This window comes from Cololabis saira, chromosome 11 (genome assembly GCF_033807715.1).
Source record: "Cololabis saira isolate AMF1-May2022 chromosome 11, fColSai1.1, whole genome shotgun sequence".
NCBI lineage: Eukaryota > Metazoa > Chordata > Actinopteri > Beloniformes > Belonidae > Cololabis > Cololabis saira.
The window spans coordinates 15969994-15993042 of record NC_084597.1 but is presented as its reverse complement, the minus strand read 5'-3'; the positions used below and the strand labels follow the sequence as shown (position 1 = coordinate 15993042).

Here is a 23049-nt window from a genome sequence, read left to right as displayed (position 1 = left end):
CGCGCCCAAGCACACCTCTCCAACTGTGCCAAGGACCTACAAATCATGAACAGACCATGCACGCTCTCGGGATCGGTAATGTTTAGACATACTACAGATTTCTGATTGTCAAACTATATATTCAAATGTGATTAAAGTACTTTGAAATGGTATATGAATGGTTCTGAAGACTCTTTTAGCGGTATAAGTTAATGGGTTAAAGAAGCAAAATAGCCAGCCAAAAGAAAAAAAGTTAATAACCATCCTCTTGTTTATGTTGGCTTCACAATCAGCCTGCTCTTTCTTCAGATGCGTGAAATACTGCAATATAAATAAATCCCTAAAACAGTTGTAATCCTTCTTTGGTGGGAATAAAATCCTTTCAACTGCCACTTTTTTACTAAATCCTTTTTTTTTTACACATTGAAAATGGCATGGGAGGCTTCCCCACAATAATTTCAACACAAATGTTGACCCCTAAATCTATCTAAACATTACCAAACACATGACTATGTCAAATATCTATTAAAAACACACCCGACGGATACAGGAGTGTTTGCTGCGTGCATTTCATATTTTACATTGCTGGCCTGATGTACAGTATGAGTACATTATTCCCATGCAACTCAACACACTGATTTTCTTTCTCTTATTAATTATTTTTCTGGATGTACTTGTCTGTGCTCATGGCTCCGAATAAATAAAAATAAATATTTTAATCCAAAGATAGAAGAACATATCTTGCGTTGTGGTTAGTTTGATCATAGACAATTTAGCAGGGTTGAGTTCAGGCCAGGGAAAAGTAAATATGTCCATGGGAAAGCATACCCAGTCTCTTCTCCCGGGTGTTTAAGTCTTATTTCTGGAGTCAAATCAAGCCACCCTTTTTGAAGAAAATTAGATGCAATTTGAACCAATTAGGTGTTAAGTAAATGACTTTGCCATGACAGCTTGTATTGGTTTCCATGTCAAATTGTGATAAACAACTCATTGGCATGCTGAGAATAAACACTTTTGCACTAAATTATTTATTTTTTTAACCTCCTGATTTACATCATAGTGAGCAGAATTTACACCATCCATTTCCGACTGACTTTATGCTTCTAAAGAGTATAACATTGCTAATGTTAGCTTTTTAAGCTCTTTTCAAGGTAACTGTTTTTATGTATTGAACAATTTCTGCATTTAGTCAGCATTTAGTAACAGGTACCCTTCATTTGTGTCTGTTTGTGTGTCGCAGTAAAGGTTTATTGTTGTACATCTTATTATTGCATTATCTTTCAAATCATAACTGGGAATAACATCCCTGCTTACGTGTTCATGTTTCAGTTGCAAACTTAGAACTTTAAAGCCTAACCTTACCAAACGTTGGACTAGCAGTTGCTGCTGCTAGCTATTGTTAGCGGTGCAAACTCATAATTCAACGCTGTTCCAAGTGCCTAGCACATATGAACAGCGTTGCAGCAAGTCAATGTGTATGTCTGAGTTAACGTGAATAAAATAAGACAGAACTGTGATGAACAGTAAAATATGCTAAATGTTTATTTTCTTGATGCAAGTGGTATAAGGAGTTATTTTTTCCAAACGTTTAGCAGGAGCTTTGCAGTTATTTTGAGATCTACATTTATAAGGGATATTGGGTGGTAGCTGGATGGAAGCGTAAGGTTAATACCGAACACACCACTTGGGATCAAAGTTCCTAATTTCACTGGATTACCAAGTACAATGACAATTAAGGCTTCTTAATTTTTAATGTATGGGTCCTGTGACCTTCTTTAACAGTCATCTTGCAGTGTGTTCAGAATATGTTTCTGGCGAATAATATTGCCGTGATTGGTGTGTCAGAAGATGCCAGGGTCTTTTGAATTGTGGTATTTAACACTCTGGGAATAACGACACGATATACTGGAAGATAAGGATAAAACACAAACAAATCTTCGGCTTTCGTATTCAACACATGAGAAATGGAAACAGAAATACAACCGAGAAGAATCCACTTTTTCTTGTTTCGGAGAGTGACTTTTGTCTTTCTTTCGTGAAAGATGGGTCAAATGCAAATCAAGCATAATCATCACTATTGCAGCTGCAGATAAATCAACGTGTTTTTGGTTCAAGGAAAAATTCACAGAGCAGTTTGAAGGCCTGCAAGGGAGTAAATTGTGAGCTTTGAGAACGCGGTGTAGACATAAACTCATCCTAAATAAAGGGTTTGGGCCAAACCCCTTATTTAGGATGGGTAGTCTAGTCTAGTCTGTTAACATATTTTTTAATGTAATAATATTAATTATTGTGTTTTTGTACAATAAAATATCTTTGATAATGTATGAATCATCACTCACACATAAAAAAATAATTTTATTTATTTTTTAACTCTTGGTCTAGTGGTCACGGGGCCCTAAACAGCAGCTTAGTTTGCTTATGCCTTGGGCCGGCTCTGGGTTTGGCACATAAATTTAACCCTTAAATCTGACTCAAACTATTATATGTCTATGTTGTTTTTTGGTTGTTATTTTGTAAACATTATTCTCCCTTTGGAGCAGAAATCTACTCATTTAATACAGGTCAATTAAAATTGATCTTTGTTTCTAACTCTATGAATCAAAATATTCAAAGAAGTCTAATGATATCCTAATTTTGATTTCAGGTGTGCACTACATGTGTTTTTTTTTTGTATTAATACAAGACTTCACAGATAGCATAGAAAAATAAATATGTGTCCCAAATTTGACTTTAACTGACGGATTCGTCTCAAGGTGCACTTTCCTGCCTAAACTCAGCCACTTATCCACCAGGGATGATTCTTCATATACTGTGGCCCACATCCGGCTCATTCAACACATGCCAAAACCCACATTTGGCTCAGTTCATGGACTTTGGAACACATCTGGCCCACATAGTACTTGCCAGTGCTGTAACTGAGTGATTGGCGCCAAAAGTAGTCCAGATGTGTTTTCTACCTGTATTTCCCAGTCTTCATATTTGTTTTCAAAATTGGTTGGTTGGTTTAAGTCTTCTTGACTTCTGAAACAGTGAACATTAACGTCTTTCAAATAATTTTGACCAACCTTACAATAAATGATGGTTCTTTAAGTGATGTCATATGTCACCACTGGGTCATTGCTGTTTGTTTAATATGTTTAAACTAACCTTTTTGGGCTGTTAATGACACATGACAGTCTATCCCCCTTGGTGGGGGGGCGACAGGAATAGGACATCTTATATAAAGACAGTTGTCAACATTTAGTACTTCTCAGGACAATAGCTGCAGGAGTCTTCAATGTTTCAGTTGGTAGGTTTGTCCATTGAACACGGACCAGAAAAAGCATAGAAGAGCGTTGTGTGAGGAGATCGTAAAGAAAGTTATAGACAAACATGCTCAAGGTAAAGTTACAAGAACACAGATTCAGTCACTTCCCAAGTCAAGGTACATCAGTGTCAGATTGGGTCAAATGTCACTTTTTGGTCAAAAGTGGACTCAATGGAAGACAGCCAAGGAGGACTCCACCGTTGAAAGCAAATCGTAAAAAAAGCCAGACTGGAATTTAGGCAAATCACATCAGTTCTGTGTGAAACGTGGAGGAGGCTCAGATATGTTCTGGAGCTGCATCAGGTACAGGATGTCTTGAATCTGTGCAGGAAACCATGAAATCTCTGAATGAATTCTGGAGGGAAATGTGCTGCCCCAGTGGTCTCACTTGCAGGTCATGGGTTCTCCAACGGGATAATGACCAAAAACACACAACTACAAACAGCCAAGAATGAAACATGTAGCCTGGAGATGAAACCCTTCAAACCTGAGACAGCTGAGGCAGTTTAAAAGCACCTGTGCACAGGTGCAGAAGTCTCACTGACAGTCACATAAATTACTTAACTGCAGAGTTCACCTCAAAACATTGTACAACAAACTATATGAAGTTCAGGATACCGTCATTTTTATTCAGGCCGGTTTCTTCAGTTTCTTTCTTTTTTTAAATGATTTTTTTGGAACCACAATTCAACGGCATTGTCTGATTTTCTTTTTTTATCTATTAGAAAAAAAAATGTATCTATTAAAAATGTATTATCTATTATTTCTTTTGTCCTTTCCAACTTATGTCAGTGACGATTGTGGGTTTTCCTTTCTTTAACACAAGGGTACCGACAGAGGTGGACAGAGTACTCGACCCCAGTACTTGAGTAAGAGTACAAATACTACTGGTCAAAATTTACTCCGTTACAAGTAAAAGTAGCTCAGTCAAAATATTACTCGAATAAGAGTAGAAAAGTACTTGCTTTTAAAGGTACTTAAGTATCCAAAAGTAAATGCTTTTAAATTTACTTTAAGTAAAAGTAAGAGTAAGAGTAAGAGTAAATTTCTTATTTTCCACATCAGTAAATTACTATATTTTTTCTAAATTAATTTAAGTGATAAAGTTTAAGTTGTAAATGTCTGTGGTTTGTCTGTGCCCTCGTTTTTTACTCGGTCGAACTCAAACATTGAGTTAAGATACGGCCAAGGATTTTGTGAAAGTCCCTGCTCCGAGTCCGGCTCATTATCAGACTCTCTTCTCCTTTCGCAGGCGTAGCCATTGTTGCGGCTCTGTCTTGACTCTGTCTTGACAAACGCAGGCTACTTTGGCGGTATCGTTTTGAGGAGGCTTGACGTATTTCCGCTTTACGTACATCCCAGTGGAGAGCGTGCACTGTGATAGGTCTCCTCCTTTGACAAAAACAGCTTGTGTCCAATAGGATTTTAGGGAAGAAGAAAAAAGAGCAGACCTGAAAGTAACGAGTACTTTTCAGCCTTCCTAGAAATTTACTCGAGTAAAAGTAAAAATATTTGTCTTGGAAATGTATTCAAGTAAGAGTAATAAGTACCAAAGACATCTAATACTCAAGTAAAGTACAAATCCTCTGGATATGTACTTAAGTACAGTACTCAAGTAAATTTACTCCGTTACTGTCCACTACTGGGTACCGACATATTTGTACACGTGTGTATATCTCCCAATTTACATGCAGTATTCAGGGAAAATCAGAAGTCCATTTTGGACCCTACCAGTTTCAGATGTTGGACCCTACCAGTTTCAGATGTTGGACCCTACCAGTTTCAGATGTTCTACCATCCTTGATCATCACACCCTGCTGTGAGAATCACAGACATCAAGTATAATAAATACCACACATTTCTAAACAATTTATCTCAAATTTATCTTCCTATGTGTTTATTTTTTCCGCTCTTTTGCCCCTCTCCTCTGGAGGAAAAAAAACATAAAAGAAAAGGGAAAAAAAAGAGAGACTCCATGTAAAGGAATTCACGTCCCAAGAATTGTAGGCGTGAAACTTTCCCCTCAACTTTTCCTCCCTCCCCCGGCCGGTGACGGGGCTGGCTCTACTGTGCGGACTCCGCTGATTTGCCGGAGACTCATGTCCGCCGAGTAACTGACAGCCTCGGGGAAGACTTTTTTCCTGCGTGTTGGCCCCTGTTGACTTGGCTGGGCTCTGCGTGACGACTGAGAGGAGTGAGGGGGGGACATTTGAGCTCGGAGGCGCAGCGGTGCGGGATAGTTGAGAAGAGCAGAGAGCAGGGGAGAGAGGTGCGGGAGAGACGGAGCGCACCCGTCAACCAGCTGGAGGAACCCACACCAACCAACCCTTATGGCTGTTTAAGAAATAATACACCCCCTCCCCCGTTTTCTCTTTCCCTGGGACTTCTGACTTTTTTTTTTTTTTAGTTTTCTCCTCAGCAGAAGTTGTTGCAATCCTAATTAATTGCTCTTACCAAAAATAGAGAAGTGAATCCACTTGCCGTGGACGGCACAGGCGGTCATGGATACCCATATAAGATGGAAAGTTAAAAGGAGGATAAGGGACGCCCAACTCACTATAGCGGTGATTCTGCTTTTTGTCACGTCGCGTGCAAGTTCAGGTAAGATGCAGCAGCTGTGTGATGCATGAATTCACTAGACAAGTTCGCCCGAAAGTTATTTTCTTCTTCTTTTCCCCCCCCTGGTTGCAGTGGGCCACGGATGCCTGCCCCTCCTCCTTTATTGGAGCCTAATGTATTCAGCCTTTTTTGCTCTAAACCATGGGACTTGTCCAGGCATCAAAAGTCTGCTTTTGTGAAGTCTTGAGTGTTTCTTTTGAGAAAGACACTCCCCTGTTATCTGTTCACGGGGAACGGCTCTGCAGTGAAATTGTGCCCAAATTTTCGCACAGCCATAAGTTGCTCATAATTAACTAGGTCTTGTATTTATAAACCTTATCAGGACATTTATTGTGTAACGGATGATTAAAAGTGCAAAGCGTCACTTGCTTTTAGAAGATAATTGCAGGCTTATTAATGTGTTGCAGGATAAATTACTTTCTTGAACTCTGAGTTCTTTTATAAGTTTTCTTTTTTCCCCCATCCGATGAGAAGGATGAGCAGGGTTTTCAGAAACAGGGAGGGGCTGTAGCTGTCTGAAGTGGTAGGGTGGAGCCGCCTCAAGGACTTTTGCATCAAGGGATACTGTGCCTGAGCCACAGCTCTATCAGACGTCTGAGCTGTTGCATTCGGAAAAGTCTGATCATGCATCTCAGAGACAGTTCTGTAATACAAAGTCTGAAAACAGGGATGCAAAAGTCCAGATCTTCCCTTGAATGTCAGTCAGGGATCAGGTCATTCGTAATTTTGATGAAAAAGTGAATGCAATCAACAATCTTGTGCCACAGAGGCATTCGGGGTCAGGCGTTGAGGCTTGGGTCTGGTTTATATGTATAATTAATGACTCAAGACCGCCTGGCATGGCTGGTGGTCTTTTTCTTTTCTCTTTTTTTTTTTTTTTAGCTGAGAGGCTCTGACAGAGACCTTTGAGGTGAACAGGTGGCTTCTTCTGTCTGCTCTGGATGGTTGTGAAAGCAGCCAGGATTGTGCTGATAGTGTGAATTTGCTGTAGTGATTTGCAGAGCCCAAAAAAGGTTAACCTCACTGCAGACAGCAGGACAACATTTTATCATCAAAGCAAATACAGTTTTATGGGTTGTTAACCAAACACCAGCCTAGGATAAAGCAGATAATGTTTGAATATGGGTCAATTTTGAGGGCAGAAGGGTTGGCGTTTAGCTTTGGCGGGATGTTCACCGCTTAAAAGTCTTTTTGATGCTGCAGGCTGGATTTAATCATCTCTTAAAACTGACAGAGAGGAACCAGACTCATGTAAGATATCCTCCAGGGTACTGGTTCACTTCCTGAAACCCGAAACCTGACGCAGGCCAAAAGGGAAATACTTGATGATTAAGTGCTTGCTACATGCCAAAAACATGCAGGATGTGTGTAAACTACTTATCTTGTTCATCAAATTGAATATTTTTACTCAGCTCTTTTGTTCATTGGCTTTCAGGTAGGCGTGGAATGCGATATTGGATCACAATCCAATACTGAACTGTAATCCAAAAAGTTTGAAAAAAGCCAAACTAATTTCTCTTCCCTGTTTTTTTTTTACAACACAATCACAGTAGATGAACAGCAATTACATGCAATTAGTCAGCTGTAAAAGACCCATCTTCATCTAAATGTGATGACTTCATAGCCTCAGGGGGGGAAGTTAGTGCAGACTTTCATTTCACAGATGGTTACCTGTGACATGTTAACTCCAGCAGGATCCTCACGTGAAGATTCAGCTCATGAAATAGAATAATAATATTTTCTATTAAAAAAAATCTGAGAGAGATGAAGGATTTGCAGTCATATGCACTAAATATTAAATATAGCCTATGATATATTACTTATATTATTTCATTAAATTGGTGAAACATTTTCTAAAATCATTAGGGAGATTTTTCTTAAATCCTTTAAAAATTATCTTGTCTTGTATATTTGAGATTGTTTTATTGACATGAAATGTAAAATAAGAATAAAACATTCATTTTTGTTTCATAAGTGCACCCTCTCAAGTTTATCGAACATCTTTAGCATTCATTTGAAGCTCGTGTGAAGTGACTCATGTAATTCATTTTTCACCAAACCTTTTTTCCGTTTTGAGACTTGTTCATATTTAAATAAGATTGACGTCATTATTCCACTGTAAATGGTGGACAGTCCACACCCCCACCTCGACAACACCATTTGGATAATTTTCAGTTAAATTTCATAAACAAGAAAAACGTCAAGATATAGTTGCCAGTAGCCTATGTGAGGCCTACAATATAAAATATTTTTTCTTCAAAAGGGCAGAACTGTCAGATCACCACACATTCGTTCATGAACGTGCGTCATCATAGTCCATTTTTTGGTTAATATAGTTTTTGTTAGACTTTAAATCTTGAGGAAGCTCTCATCTTGTCATTATTATTTTATTTTTTTATAGTTTTTGGTGTGAACAAACCTTTTATGCTACGGACATAGCTGCTTTGGTTCATGTTGGGCAGTTAGCATATCTGTCTTCCTGAGCTTCTGTTGTTGAGACAAAAGTGAAAAAAATGCATCTAATAAGTTGAAAGGTTCAGTGACACTTAAAATAACTTTCTGTTTCTTTAAATCAAATCAGTTTGTCTAAATGTGCTAAAATGCTCACTAGCTTGGCTTCCTGAAATTGAATGCAATCGCTAAGCTACTCTGGCTCACATTTAGCTTCAGTTCAAATAGATCACAGAAGAATTTCTTTGTTTGTACACAGATGCAAATTAGATTAGTTTTTAGATTATAATGGGTTTGTTGAGGTTTGTTGTAAACCTCAAAAGATAAGCAGTCTGAAGCAGCTTTAGAAGCTTGTTCACCTGTCATGATTATAGCTATTTAGCCATAAATTGCTATCATGGAATAATAGATTATGCAATATATAAATAAAAAGGTATTTACAGACCTATTTCAAATCATAAAAAGGAATAAATATGTCTGCAAGAGTGCAACATGTATTATTTAAGTATGTTTATTTAGAAATGATTAACATGCCGCACACATTTCAGGCTTTTTCTCCCAGAGGGTGTACAAAGTGAAAGGTAGTTGAGGTGATAATAAAGCTGAGATCATGTTGGGATGGAAAGATGGAAATTATGAGGAACATGGTAATAACAGGACATGTAGGGCATAAAAGTCAAGAATGAGAAGAAAAGTCAGGATTTTGAGTTTGTCCTGTCATATTTACAGTTTCGATATTGTCCTTAAAGGAGGCTTTTATTCTTTTACTGTATTTCTTTATTTTTTTTAACCTCTGCTCTCCGTTTACTGTATACAGTAAATGGTACTGTTTTGCAGAATTCAGAGTGAGACTGATTCCAGCAGTAGAGGTGTTTAGTTTATCCAGTTTGTAGTTAGCTTGCTGTAGAACTAATGTATTTCATGCTTGGGGATATTTTCTTTGCTTTTCTACTGTGTTGCTTTCTTACTTGGTGTTATCATTTAATGGTTTTTCTTCACAACTCTTGGGAAAATATATATTTTTACAGAAGCTTGTGAAGCCTTTTTTTGTGATATTCTTTGTTCTTAACAGGAATTTAAACAGGATCAGGACCCACTTTTAAAGAGGGTTCTTAGTCATCAGAAATACTGAAATAACATTCTTTGAATAGCTCACACAAATGAAAACAAGGAAGGATTTTTGCATTATTCGCTGTGGGCGGTATGGGACAGCACTAAAATGAACAATTGCCATGCCAAGACATCAGAACTGTATTCCTGATTAACAAATGATACTATGAGCTGATATTTGTTTAATCTTTGTGTAAGTTTTAAAGGGATAAAGAGACGAACGTTGCTGTTTTGCTGAAGGCCCTCCCATCTGGATTTGATAAGTTCCATTGTGCTGTCTGCTTAGCCCTCCAAAAAGCCAGAAAAATCTCTTCCAGATGTTTTCTTCCAATTCTTGGTGGAAAAGCACTGTGGAAAAAAAAGTACTGTTGCACTTCTTTTTTTTCAAGCAAAAACACACCATTTTCTGTTGGTTTAAAAAAAAAACTTCCACTCAAATAACATTTGCAGACATATAGAATCGTGTATAAGTACAATAGCAACAGGCTTTCTATTTCGACAGGGCTCACGCCACATTCAGGGTCATTAAAAGGTTTCTTTTTGTTCACTTAGGCCAAGAGTGCAGCTTTCCCACAGCTGCTTTTCATCTACAGTGTGAAATTTATATCTAGATCGCTCTTTTTCAAAACTAATTTTATGGATCAGTCTATTCTCATTTTTGTTGCTTTGTTTTGAAATGTTCACAGTCCAGTTAGAAAAGGTCATAAATTGGACAAATCCAGACCCTACGGACCACATTGTGTACCATTCTGTATATTTTATTTTAATTTTGTTGGTTTCCCTGTAGTGTTCATTATCGTCCGTTATGTGACAGATGTATTTCAGTTTCTTTAAGAAATCAATGTGACTTGTTGGATATTAGAAGCAGATTTGGACAGTCATTGATCATTTTATAATTATTTGTGATCATTTTTCAGCGTGACACACAAATGTCTTTTTATTTTCATCAGGGTATTTAAGGAGGTTGTTTCATATTCACCTTCAAGAAATATTCCCAGTGTCATTTCCAACTCAATCAGATAGGTCGCACTACGGAAAGAAGGTGGCTTCTTGTTTGTGGGTATTGCTGTGGGACGGAGAAAGGAATCTGGGCTGTGGAGAGAAGCAGTGACCCTGCAACTGCATGTGCCACTTCAGCCTGTAAATGCACGCTTTGTGGAAAGGACGCTGTAAATCAGCTCTAATGCCTGATAATAACGTAGCAGATAAAACAAAATATGCAGGACAAGCTTCTGACCTGGTGTCAGAGCTGAAGAGATGCTTTGTGCAGCACTCATAATGCATTATTTCACAATTCCTGGACACTGTATTCTTTATTCCTTTCCAGACTAAATTCAAGCCAAATAATAGTATTGAACTGCTCAATGGTGCTCTGTATTCAAGACATAAGGAGCTTGATCTGAAGCTTTTAGAAGTTTTACCTTAAGGTGTTTCGTGCACAAACCAGCTAAAACCATGATTTCAAATCAAGCCAAAGAGATGACACCTACTTTAGTCTCCAAGTAGAACTGAAAATTGAATGGACACAGTGGTGCTAAAAAATAAAAACAGTGATATAAAATATATAAATATAAAATTTGTTGCCCTCATTGTTTAAGATCCTTACTTCTGTATTTGGCTTTTGTCAGTATGCTTTGTTGAAGGATGTGGTGCATGGCAGAATGAGAAGTTAAGTCTGGTCCAGGCTTACGAGCCGAGCGTTCATTTAAGCTGGGAAACAGTGCTTTTCTCTGTAATGGGTTATTATAATCACTGAGCATGGAAAGCAATGTATGACTCATCCTTTCCAACCCCATTCTCCGGCCCGAGCTTCGCCACAGCCTTGGTTGCTGAAATTCTGAGTGTAAGCATTTTTTCCCCCCTTTGAGGGAAAACACAATGGTTTTTGGTCAGTCAAGAAATTTTGACTGTAGTCGTATGTATTCTATTTTTAATTTATTAGTTGATGAATTTAGTAAGAGTTGGAATGGACAGGCATAATTAAAGACACATCTTTGCCTACACAGCGGTTCGGAGTATTACGCCAGAGGCTTAATTAATATGGTTTTGTTGCAACAAGGGCCATAACTGGAGTTTTACCACAAGACACTTGTATGACACTGAACTGAGCATAAAAGATTTGTTAGGCAGAAGAAATTGCTCACTCAATTGGTGTAGCTGTGGTAGGGATCCATCCATCCATCCATCCATCCATCCATCCATCCATCCATCCATCCATCCATCCATCCATCCATCCATCCATCCATCCATCCATCCATCCATCCATCCATCCATCCATCCATCCATCCATCCATCCATCCAACCAACCATTGGGGCATATTGGCAATATATGAATATTATTGTCTTAGTATAGAAATGCTGTTGTGGATAATGTTGTAGTGTTTGGCCTTCTCTTTACAACAATGTCAAACTTAATTGAGGCCAGAGTGCCCATGTTTATAAGCAGCTGCCTTAAGTACCTGCCACAGCATTTCACTTCGTTTAGGTCCGGACTTCGACTGGGTCGCAAAATATGTATCTGCTAGTTTTTCCTTCTGCAGTGATTCCAAGGTTTGGCTGTCAGATAACAAAGGGCCTCACGTTTGACTTAAGAATAGTTGGGTACACAGATGGTTCGATGATTGACTCAATGACTGCAGTGTGTGCAGAGACGGGCCGAATCATCACTTCTCCACCATCGTGGTTTACAGTGGGTATGAAGTGTGGAAGTGGTGATATATTATGAAGCTTTAAAAAAATAAAAAAAATGGTACTGCGTATTACGGCCCCGTATCCCCACTTTGGTCTCACTGTCTAAGATGCCTTGTGCTTTGTCTTGATTCAATTCAATTCAATTCAATTCTATTCAATTCAATTCAATTCAATTGTATTTATATATCATATTTGATGAAATTTTGCATGGCAACGTTTATAAACAAGCCATGTTTCCAGTCATTTTATATCTCTGCTGTAACAAACTTTAAGAAACACGTTAACAGACCTGTAGATACTGTGATGTAACTCTTACAGGAGCTGTAGCCACAGGGCTCAGTATCTTCTCTGATCACTGGATGTTCGGACCCAGGGTTGAACTTGCTCAGATATCCACTGGGAAGACTGGCAGCTGTCTTGAATGTTTTTAACTTGTGGCTGATCTGGTGGTGGTAGGGTGTTGATGGCAATGTCTGTCTGTCTGCTCAGCACAATGGGTTGCCTTGTTCATCATTCATAGTCCGGCAACTGGAATCAGTTGTTCAGCTGAATGAGAGATCCAAAAATAGTGTAGCGACTTAACGAGTTCAGTAAGCATTTCACTGTTCACTTATTTATACTTATACTTGGCAGTATATGTGTGACACTAACTCATCATCTTAACATTTATGTAGGAAATTGCAGTGGACTCGAGTCTGTAGTGTAGTTTGATCCGATACTGAGTTGCTAAGTGATATCAATCCTGACATAAATTAGCATTTCTTGTGAAATGTTGGTAAATTTGCCAACATTAGTTGGGGGTTTAGCGATCTGGCCAAAATATCATCATATGTAAGTCCTTTTGTTAGTTTCTCAACAGACTTATCATGCTTTACAAAGCATCCACCACCACGTGAATACAAGGATAGTTGTGCATATGCGCATGGTTCCCTGGTTTTATAAAGGGACACCTCTTACATGTCTTCGGTGTGTTTGGCTTTGATTTTAGCCCTAATGTTGGGGGTGATTCAGCTCTTTGCTGACTTTTTTTTTCATAAAGTTTGCACACGTCCTGCTTCTTTATCTTTAATGCTGTTGCATGCTTCCAAAACAAGTTACATCCCCAAGACAAAACTTTTAAGTACATTGAGGGATTGATTTCCTGGATCTTATACAACCAATCTGACTTTTGCTAGGTTGTGCGGTGGGAATGTTTGGTGTGCTTCAGTATTTATGGGGGAAAAAAAACAACAAAGATCCTATTCAACTTGTCTAGAAGTTGATCGCTTAATTTGAGTAGCTCAGCTGATTTATAGTAGGTGATTGAGGCAAAGTAGCTGGCTCTCATTCTCATAGTTAATTTGAACATTAACTTCTGTTCTCCCCCGTTGTTGATGTTTCTCAAGTACGACACTCCTTAACATGCCAGTAGAAGATGGATTTATGGTTGATTTTGGCTTTCGCAATTTGGAAGCGAATGAAATGGGAAGCCTTTTCCCAGGATTCAATTGCTGTGTGTCATGATAACAACAGTCAGACGCATCATGAATATCGGCCCCTTTTTGTCACACCTCATTCATTTTCTTTTTCTTATCCTAATTTAGTTCCTTTCCGTTTCATTTCAACAGCATTCCAAGTATTGACTTATGCAAACATTTAGAAACCTGCAACCACAAAGATATGGTCTTGGAGGCAGCATATGTTGCTTCCATATCCCGCTGTACTTTTGTCTATTAATGCTGCCATTACAGAAGCGTAACTGACCTTTACCCCAGATGCCTCCGAGCTCAGAGATGTCAATGCCATCTCAAAAAAAATGTTCATACAAACTTCTCTTTTGCATTGTTTTTAGTGCCATTTGTGAGTTTAGTTCCCCTGTATTGTACTCCTTGACAAAGGTATCCCGATGGAGCAACGTTTGAGGGGGTCTGAGATGACAAATTTCCAGTTTATCTTTGCACCCTTGGCACCCTCAAATTACTCCAGATTATTTAAAGGATACACACTGTAAAGGTATAAATACACAAATCCTTTGCCCATATTTGCTCCTTAAAGACCTTTTTCACCAATTTCTTTGGACAATCACATGTTGGCATCACTTATTTCAAATTATATATTACTATCTTTCCTAAACTGTCACTGTTACAACTCACAACTATACTGAAATGTGCTTCAGGCCTGAATTGTTGCAAAGAATGTTCTGTAAATAGACTGATGAAATTGAAAAGGGAATTTTGTCATTTGTTTTTAGTTATGTGCTTGGTTACATGGTTACTTGGTTTCATATGCACTACTTTTTTTTTGTCTTTTCTGTTTTTTGTTGACAGATAAGAGCATGTTTTGGCGAATTATTATGGTTCATTAAGTTCCCTAATGATGATGAAACTGTTTTGTGAGAAAGCATTTCATATTTGGATCGATTCCCGTCATTAGCCAGGAAGTAGAGCACCTTAATGAAGTGCCGGGAAATGTGATGGGCCTTACTTACCTGCGCCGGATAGTCCTAAACAAAGAGAAAAGCCTCATTATTGTCCAAGATTTGGTACATACCAGACTCTTTTTCATTCTTTCGTGTCAGTGAGTTGGTGTTGGAATAATGTGGGAAGCTGGCTGACTGGGTAATGGGTCTGTAATGTCAGTGCTGCAGGGCCCCCTTCATGGTCCTTTTTTCAACACTTACCCATTAAAACCATATCAACTGCGGGAGAGGGACAGATTTCAAAGAAAATCTTAAAACAAAAAACAAAACAAAGGAAGAGGTAAGGTAAAATAAAATCGAGGGGAGAGCGAGAAATGGTGATGACAAAAAAGTAGAAGGACAACGCATATCATTTGTACGTGCCTCAGAATGACTATTCTGTACTTTCTTGTTGTAAAGTGAGCATTCAGAGGTGCACCATGGAATCTTGACTCAGTTTTTCCATCTTAGTCTGTGGTGGGCGGCAGACTGTGATTTATCTCCACTGCTGTGAACTGCAGCATAGAGACAGTGAAGTAAACCATCTGGTATTCCTACTGTTAAAGCAATAAGAGGCAGTTTAAAGCTCTGAGCCTCAGACTGCACAAGAGACGGTCTGGTCCACAAAAAACTCTGTCCTCTGGATCATTTTTTAAAAGGGAGCATATTCTCAAAAATAAAACTTATTTTTTCTGTGCTTGAGAACAGATACATGGGGGTTAAAAGTGGACTACCAACCAAAGCACTGACATAATAAAACCCTTTGAAAATATGCCCGATTCAGACATACAGGGACTGTGACATCACAAACCTTTATCAAGGCCTTTTTCACATTTGTCTTCAGTTAACTTCACATCCTGCTGCAGCATATGCCTCCTTTAAGACATGTGTGTGAATCTGTAGTTATAAGAGCGTGTGGCTCAATATTTAAAACAGTTGATTTTGCTTTTATTCTTTGGAGTTACGAACATTAACCCTTTGTTAAGTAAGGTTTGAAATGTTTTACAGTGTTATTGTCAAAAGCTGTTGAGTAAAACCAGCTAGATGAAGGCATTTGACGCACACGCATAAAGATCACGCTCGTCTAATTCCTTTCACTGCTTTTTGTGTTTGGGCCAAAGTTGCTGGGTCAGTGTCTCGAACTGTCTAGACTGAAGCTGGGCAATAAAACGAAACTAAACCGGTACTAGCATGTGAAGTAACTTACAGACTCACATTTGCTCTTGCCAGTGGAAACACTGCAGTCTCTTGCTTTTGAGAGCCGACACCTAAGAAAACACTTTGTCATGATCTGTTCATGTGCCTTTAGCCTCCCTGCATTTGTAATCTTTATTAAAAAGACAGCAGCTGGCAGTGTGGGGACTGCTGATTCTAAAAATACTACGCAATTAGACTGACTGGCAAAGACAAGAGTTTTTAACTTAATGAACAAGACTCAGTTATGTCCACAGAGCTCCAAACAGCAGCTGCTATTTGATTAGCATTAATCTAATTAAGGCTACTGTTCAAGGCAGCATCTCTAAAATGTAGAGTGGATGTCTTCTTTTTTTACGATTTTGGATGTATTTAGTTACGTATACATCTTTTGAAGACTGCATCTTCAGGCATTCCTGTATGCGTTGAGCTTTTATTGTCACTTTATCCTGTCAAACAAAAATATATTATTTCTTTAAGATGTTATGGTTGGTTTTTGGTCTCGTCCCAGAGTTGGTGGAATTTTCCAACTGTTTAATGTAATACAACATTCAAAGTTTTTCCAGGCCCAGACTTGGCTTTTTGCGGGTGATTATGACCATCAGTAAGCATGACAGGCAGCCTACAGTCGACAGCTGGGGTTTCCATCCAAATGTTTCATAAGCTATGTGTTACGACCGACTTGGGGAAAAGGGAAGTAACATAAATACTCAATGGTATTGGTAGTTAAAAGTTTTTTATTAAACAAAAGTAAAGTTATAACAATAAGGCAACTAAGAACCAAACAAGTACTGCTTAACCATAACAACAACAGCTACAGTACAATGTCCAGCAAGCACGGAGGAGGGCAGGTTTCTGAACGCTCCTCTGCCCCCTGAGTTCTGGTCTTCTGGCTCATATCAGCCAGAACTGCCTCCTCCTCATTGGTGGATTTGCCGATGACTCCTCCCAGCAGTAATCATCCATTATCCAGCTCAGGTCCAGCTGCAGGGCAACCTGCAAGCTGTCACCCACACATGCATACCATACACAGACACACTCAAGGGGGTGCCAAATCCACAGGACACGGCAACAGCCGTAACACTATGTCATATTTTATGAAACTCTAATGAGGGTCTACTATAAAATGCAGATGTATGCACATTTTCATGTACTTTTTAAAGACTGGTTCCTCAATAAAGGTGAGAGTTGCCGCTAATTCTCCAAACAGAACTTCTACATTAAGAAGAGGGGCTATAAGATTAAATTATTGAAAAAAATGAATTAATACAATTAAATCATTCATTTAATTCATTATAAGGAGAACAGAGAAAACCCTGACATTTACGAATAGTAACTTTAGCGTGTCATGGTCACATTGGGAACCCATTCTAGCTGTAATTTCATCTACTGTAATGCAGATTTTTGAAAAGATTAAGATTGTGATACACTTTCACAACTGAAAACTATAAGCAAGAGTTTTAAATTGATGTCAGTAAACGTGATAATCACTATTATTGAATAGTGATTATTATGACATTGTTTCCATGAGACTGAAGACTGAAGACTTGAGATAATATCAAACATGTTTGATTTTGTAATAAGGCAGCATGGTGGTTTGGTGGTTAGCATTGTTAAATCACATTGTTTTAACCCTGGTAGTGGCCTTTCTTTGTGGAGTTTGCGTATTCCCATCATACTTGCATGGGTTTTCTTCTCCCACAGCCCTAAAACATGTATTTCAGGTGAATTGGTATTTCTAAATAGCCCTTAGGAGTGTGATTGTTGTCTATGTGGACTGGTGACCTGTCCAGTGTGTACCTCTGCCTTTCACCTGCAGAGATGTGAGATCGGTTCCAGCACATCCCTCTGACCCCGAATAGATAATGGATGGATTTTGTCATAAGCCCAAAACTGTATTTAAGACTGGCTTGGACTTTTTCTAATTGCCACCTTACACTTACTAACTAAGATCATGTGGGTTTGCCCCAACTCAACCCATTGATTTTGTTCCAGGAGAGGACATATTCTGGAACCTGGATATTACCTGTAAAATCAAAGTCTGAACCTTTTAGAAAGCTCCTAAACCATGTGGTGGTGCTTCTGGTGGGACGTCTCTGTCACTGGAAAGGCTGCAAATCATAGCTACTGGGGTGGCACTGCCATTTCCCGGCACTTCTGCACTTTATGGAGCCGAGACTTAAGGTCATGATTAGTGACTACAATGCACTGGGAAATAGCAGATATTGGTGAGTTTCATGAAGACATTTGCTTTATCAAAGCAAATGTTAAGGGATACAGATGAAAGTTTACGTAAAGTCTAAGAGAAAAAGTGTCCAAAACCTTGCAATACTTACTAATATGGCTAACACTGGATGGCCTAAGCACCTAATTAGCTGGATAATGTTAGTGAATTAGCCATTGGGTCATCATAGAGCAGGATAATTAAAATACCTCTAAGTGCTTGAATTTTATTGGTTGAGATCCACTTCCAGAATGAACACCTCAAGTTTTTCTTTTAAAGGTTGCATAGTCTTGATATATTAGCAAGTAATTAAAGCAACGGCCATAATTGTAACCTGCTGTACTCAAAGCAAGGCTCCAGGTTCACAGCAGTGGGCTTCAGGTTTTATAACAGAAATCAGGTGAAATTAAAAGAAAGAAAAAAATACAACGCTTACACCCTTCCTGTCTGTGATGTGCTCTAGGTGGTGGAAGTCTTTCATTGGGCATTCTTGCATTCAGCTGTGCTGGTTTCCAAGAGAGGCTAGGTCCTCTTTATGACTGCTAATTACTCGTTGTCCTCAGTGCCAGGTCAAGCATGTGCCTGGAGAGTTAGGCCTCACTTCAGGAAGGGCTAGAGTAGGAGGACAGGGGTCAGGGAAAGAGGGAAGAATGTTAATCCCTCCTCCCCATGAAAAAGGTCCTAATTCACTAGTCCGGCACCCCTCCTCCTGTCAGAAGAAATGGTGCCGTCTGGAGTCACTGAGAGTTGTTGCAGAGACTGTGTGTATATGTGTGCATTTGTGAACGTAGAGACTGGATGAGTACTTAGAGGAATGGGATCCACCACAGTCTTGGCACTGAGCCCTTGTACGATTATGAATCTGGCAAGTTCACATACAGGGAGAAAAAAAAAAAAACATGGGAAGAAGTCAAGTAGGGAGGGAACGATATTTATAAATGCACATCATATCTCATCTCATATCTCATATCTATAAGCTTTTAAATGACTTCACATTACATAATATCTTTACTATGGTGTAAATTCCTCCAACCCAAGTTTAAAAGAGCATGAGGCAGGATTGAGGCAGGATTTATGAAAAAAATTCGTATACGTTTTAAGTTTTCTAGTAATAATGTCAGATGAAGCGTTCCAAACCAAAACAAATGAGCCCTCTAGTGTATCTCTCCATTGCCTTGAACAGGCTGTGTGCTGCAAAATGTGCTGCAATTCGGACTCCGAATTTCCCGCGCTGGGCAGCGGGTGTGACGTCACATGACGCTGCATGCACGTTCTCCCCGTTCTCCCGTGCCGGCTTCACTGTTGGCTGCAGTACCCCCGACGGCCGTCGTGGCGAAGGGTGGCGCTAGAGAGTCTCATTTCTTAAAAGGAGCCTCATGCTCCTTTAACATTCTAACAATCTGTCAAAAGGCTGAAGATAAGATCAATGCTCTTCTTTCATCTTTCATATTCAGTTACACTGAATATGTTTCGTTTCGAAGAGCCAGCTACAGGAATAGCAGGATAATTTTAAGTTAAAAGCGAAACTTTGAAATAAAACAGAACCAGTGTCATACCACCCATTATTCTTTTTTGAGATTTTGGTCTGGACCAATGCAAAACATGAAAGTCAGGTTGAGTAGTAGAAAGTCCTGGTTCCTTTGCTTTTTACATTGGCCTTGCAGCATTGGAAGGACCAAAAGACACAAGAGAAGAAATGCTGATAAAACCTTACAACCTGTTTGGAGAAATGGTTTGGTTCATTTGGAAGCGGACCAAGACGTACCAATTCAAAGGGTCTCATGTCTTGCTTGAGGAACTAAGGTTTGGGTGTTAGCATTCACACATGTTCAAATGAACCACAACAACAGGGAAGCCACTCCAGAGTTTGCTCTCATCGAACCAAACATGCCAAATGGCAACAGACCCTATACACTCTCTAAGAGCATGGGATTTCCTTGGTTGTACTGCCGTGCAACTGTGCAATAAGTGCACTGACTTGTGTAAAGCAGGCTGTTTGACACATCACATACTTCTGGAATACTACTGCAGGGTATTGATAGCAGAAATGCGTAGATAACGTGGGAGGAAAAGAAACTATTAATGCTCGTAAAGGTTTCCTTGCAGAGTTGAATCTTAAAGGTTGCCTTGTATTTGTGTCAAACTGCCTTAGATGGCACCTGGCAGAGAGCAAATGTACACAAGCCCGTGTCATGTAAACAGTTTTTGTGTATTTGTGGTGGACCAGCCTCTTGGATTTTAGGAGCTGTGGTCAAAAGTATTTTTAGCCTCCAGGGCCAGAGGTGTTGATTTCTCAAGGGACTTGCCGTGCTAAATGTAAATATCCTAGTTTAACAAGGTGGGATTGAAACCCACTCCGGTGGCTTAGGATGTGGTCAGGACAGCATCCGCGGTCAGGCCGACTGCTGGTGACAGAAGTTCATGAATGAAGATGTGTGAGAATATGGAAATGAGGATGGGAGGTTGAGGACTTTGTTTTAGCACTCAGGGAGATGCTTCTTGTCGTCATTTGCTGCTTCTCTGGTGTGTTCCACTGTCTAATTTCCATAGCACAGCTTTCTTTTATTTATATGCTTATGAAATCCTTGAAGTCATCAGAGGTTTTTAGATTCCTGTATATCTGATTGTGACCTGAAGTCTTGTGGGAAGGGCTTTTAAAATACACTATCAAAAAAGCTAAAATAAAACGTAAACTCCAAATAAACAGGTGGTTGTGAAGGTTATTCAACAAGTATGAAATAACTGCAATCCTCATGGAAGTTGGTTCCTCTCCAAAAAGCTCCTGATCTTTGCTGGGATTGGATTGTGTCAGTGTGGATTAGCAACAGCAACACACACATGCACACACCACAGCAGGGGTCATGACACAGTTAACGTCGACTGGATGCTCCCCCCTTTGTTCCTCCGCTGTGGTGCTGAGCTGGAGGTTATTAGGTTTCTTTTATTGCTGCTTTGACAGAGACATTGCTGTGTTGCATTTGTTGAATTGTTTGTCCGTATTTGTCAGTTTTTGTGGATTAGGCTATTCCTTTAAACAAATAAACCAATAATATGGGTGTTACATGCTTCCAATAGGGCTGCAATTGTTAATGCATTAATGCAAGCAATTCATTCATCCATCCCTTATCTATACCAGTTTATTCTTTTTCCGGGTCATGGGGATGTGCTCGCTCAGGGTTAAAAGGCAGGGGTTCACCCTGGACAGGTCATCAGTCCATCATAGGACTGCATGTTTTTAGGGTGAACATTTTTAACTCCCCATGCCCTCTCAACTTTTCATGCTCTCAATTTTCTAGTGTTTCTTATTTTGCTATTGCTCAGGGGATTTCATATTTCAGGTCAAATATTATATTCAGAATACTCTGAATAGTATTCTTAATTTTTCACCATTCTTTGAACTCGAGTGCTCATCTCTACTATCAGCAATTAGTGGATAAATCAACGTTCCAATCCTGTCCCGATTGTTTCTGGCGATGATTTGAGATTTGCTCCATGTCACAACAACAATTAAACCAGCTCATGGAGTTACAGTAAACACCGGGGCAGATGCAACGAAAAGACTGAATAAAGTGATAATGGAAGAAAGGATGATAGCGGCACAAGAACACTAAACACACGTTACAGCAGTGTAAAGTCCAGGACACACCAACCCAACGGCCAACCGTCGTCACATGGCAGTCGGGCTGAAAGTTGTCTCGTCTCCCCGAGTCGGCCAAAAAAATACTCCAGAATACACCGACCCGCTAGTCAAGGGCTAGCACTCCACCAATCAGATTGGTCATAATGGCCGACGGATAGTGGCCGATTCTACATGTTGAATCGGCCAAAATGAGTGCTGATGCCGACGGACAACAGCGCGGGACACACCAACCCGACTTGAGGCACCGCCCTTGCCCCGATGGCCTTCAATCTAATTGATGTTATCACTTAATGGGTCTGTAGGCCATTTAACATAATATTGAGCAAATAAGTAGATTTACCTTTCCGGAAGGTGTAACAGCACAGATCAACAACAGAAAACTTTCAAATTGTCATTTTGAAACTACTGTGATAACAGTCACATTTTTGTCGAGATTTTCTAAATTTTGAATGGCCAAAAAAAGACCACAAACTCTCCCTTCACCTTAATCATTGCTAGATTTGAATGATTAAGACATTAATACAACTAAACATCTAATTTAATCGATTGACACAGCTGATATGTTTAATGGTTTTATCAGAATGTACCAAAAAAAATGTAACAGCACAAGAGGAACATTTCCAGATAAAACATCATGACAGCTGATGTGAAACTGCATTGATTTGGATGAGTTGGGAGTGCAGCAACCTTGTTTACCTGTCATCTGCAGAGTCTCCAGCTGTGGGTCACTGCAAACTGCGTCCAAATAAGGAACTATAAACAACTGTGTTGGGAAGAAGAGATGGCACTGACGATGCATAAGGAGGAAGAGAAAGGGAGCCTGTAGCACTCAGACTGTAATGGAGCTCGGCATTAATCTGACCACGGTTAGGTCCTTTTATTTAGACACTGGTCACGGTGTTATCCGTTTAAATACTCGCTTCCATGCCTTATACGGGCAGGTTTTGTGCAACAGTTAGTGATCAATTGATCTATTTCCAAAGGGATTATTCCTTCCCGGACGCTGGCAGGTTAGAGCGAGTTACAGTCATGTCAAAGCAGGCTATGGTGACCTTTGAAGCTGGTCTTCAGTTAATACTGTCTTCTTTCATTTTTAGATTGATTGTTTTTGAGTTTGTGTGTAATTTTCTTTATCCCAGCTTAAAGCAGCACAATGTAACTTTCAGCTTTTGTTGAGTTTGGCGGGTCCTTTGGACAAAAGCGGTAGTGCTTTACCAGTAGTGTGGAAGGGTTCCTACCATGCACCTCGAAGTTACATAGTGCCAGTGAAAGCGATACAGACCCCCTCAGTCCATGACGGAGGTGTCATTAAACCTGTTGTAAATTGATGTACCATCACAATGACTCTGGAAATATTATATTAAGGTGGAAAAGTTACATTGTGCTGCTTTAAAGCA

General features: G+C 39.4%; 1 protein-coding gene across 2 annotated transcripts in view; it reads left to right on the top strand.

Annotated features, from left to right (window-relative positions):
- Positions 1–5435: 5435 nt before the first annotated feature.
- Positions 5436–23049, top strand: part of col5a1 (procollagen, type V, alpha 1) — a 96132-nt gene continuing 78518 nt past the window's right edge. Inside the window, exon 1 of one of the 2 annotated variants that reach the window (XM_061733793.1) lies at positions 5436–5887. In XM_061733793.1, the coding sequence (XP_061589777.1) occupies positions 5788–5887 (100 nt within the window). In that variant the 5' untranslated portion in view covers positions 5436–5787. The remainder of the gene's footprint in view (positions 5888–23049) is intronic. The other variant, XM_061733792.1, reaches the window with a different exon arrangement.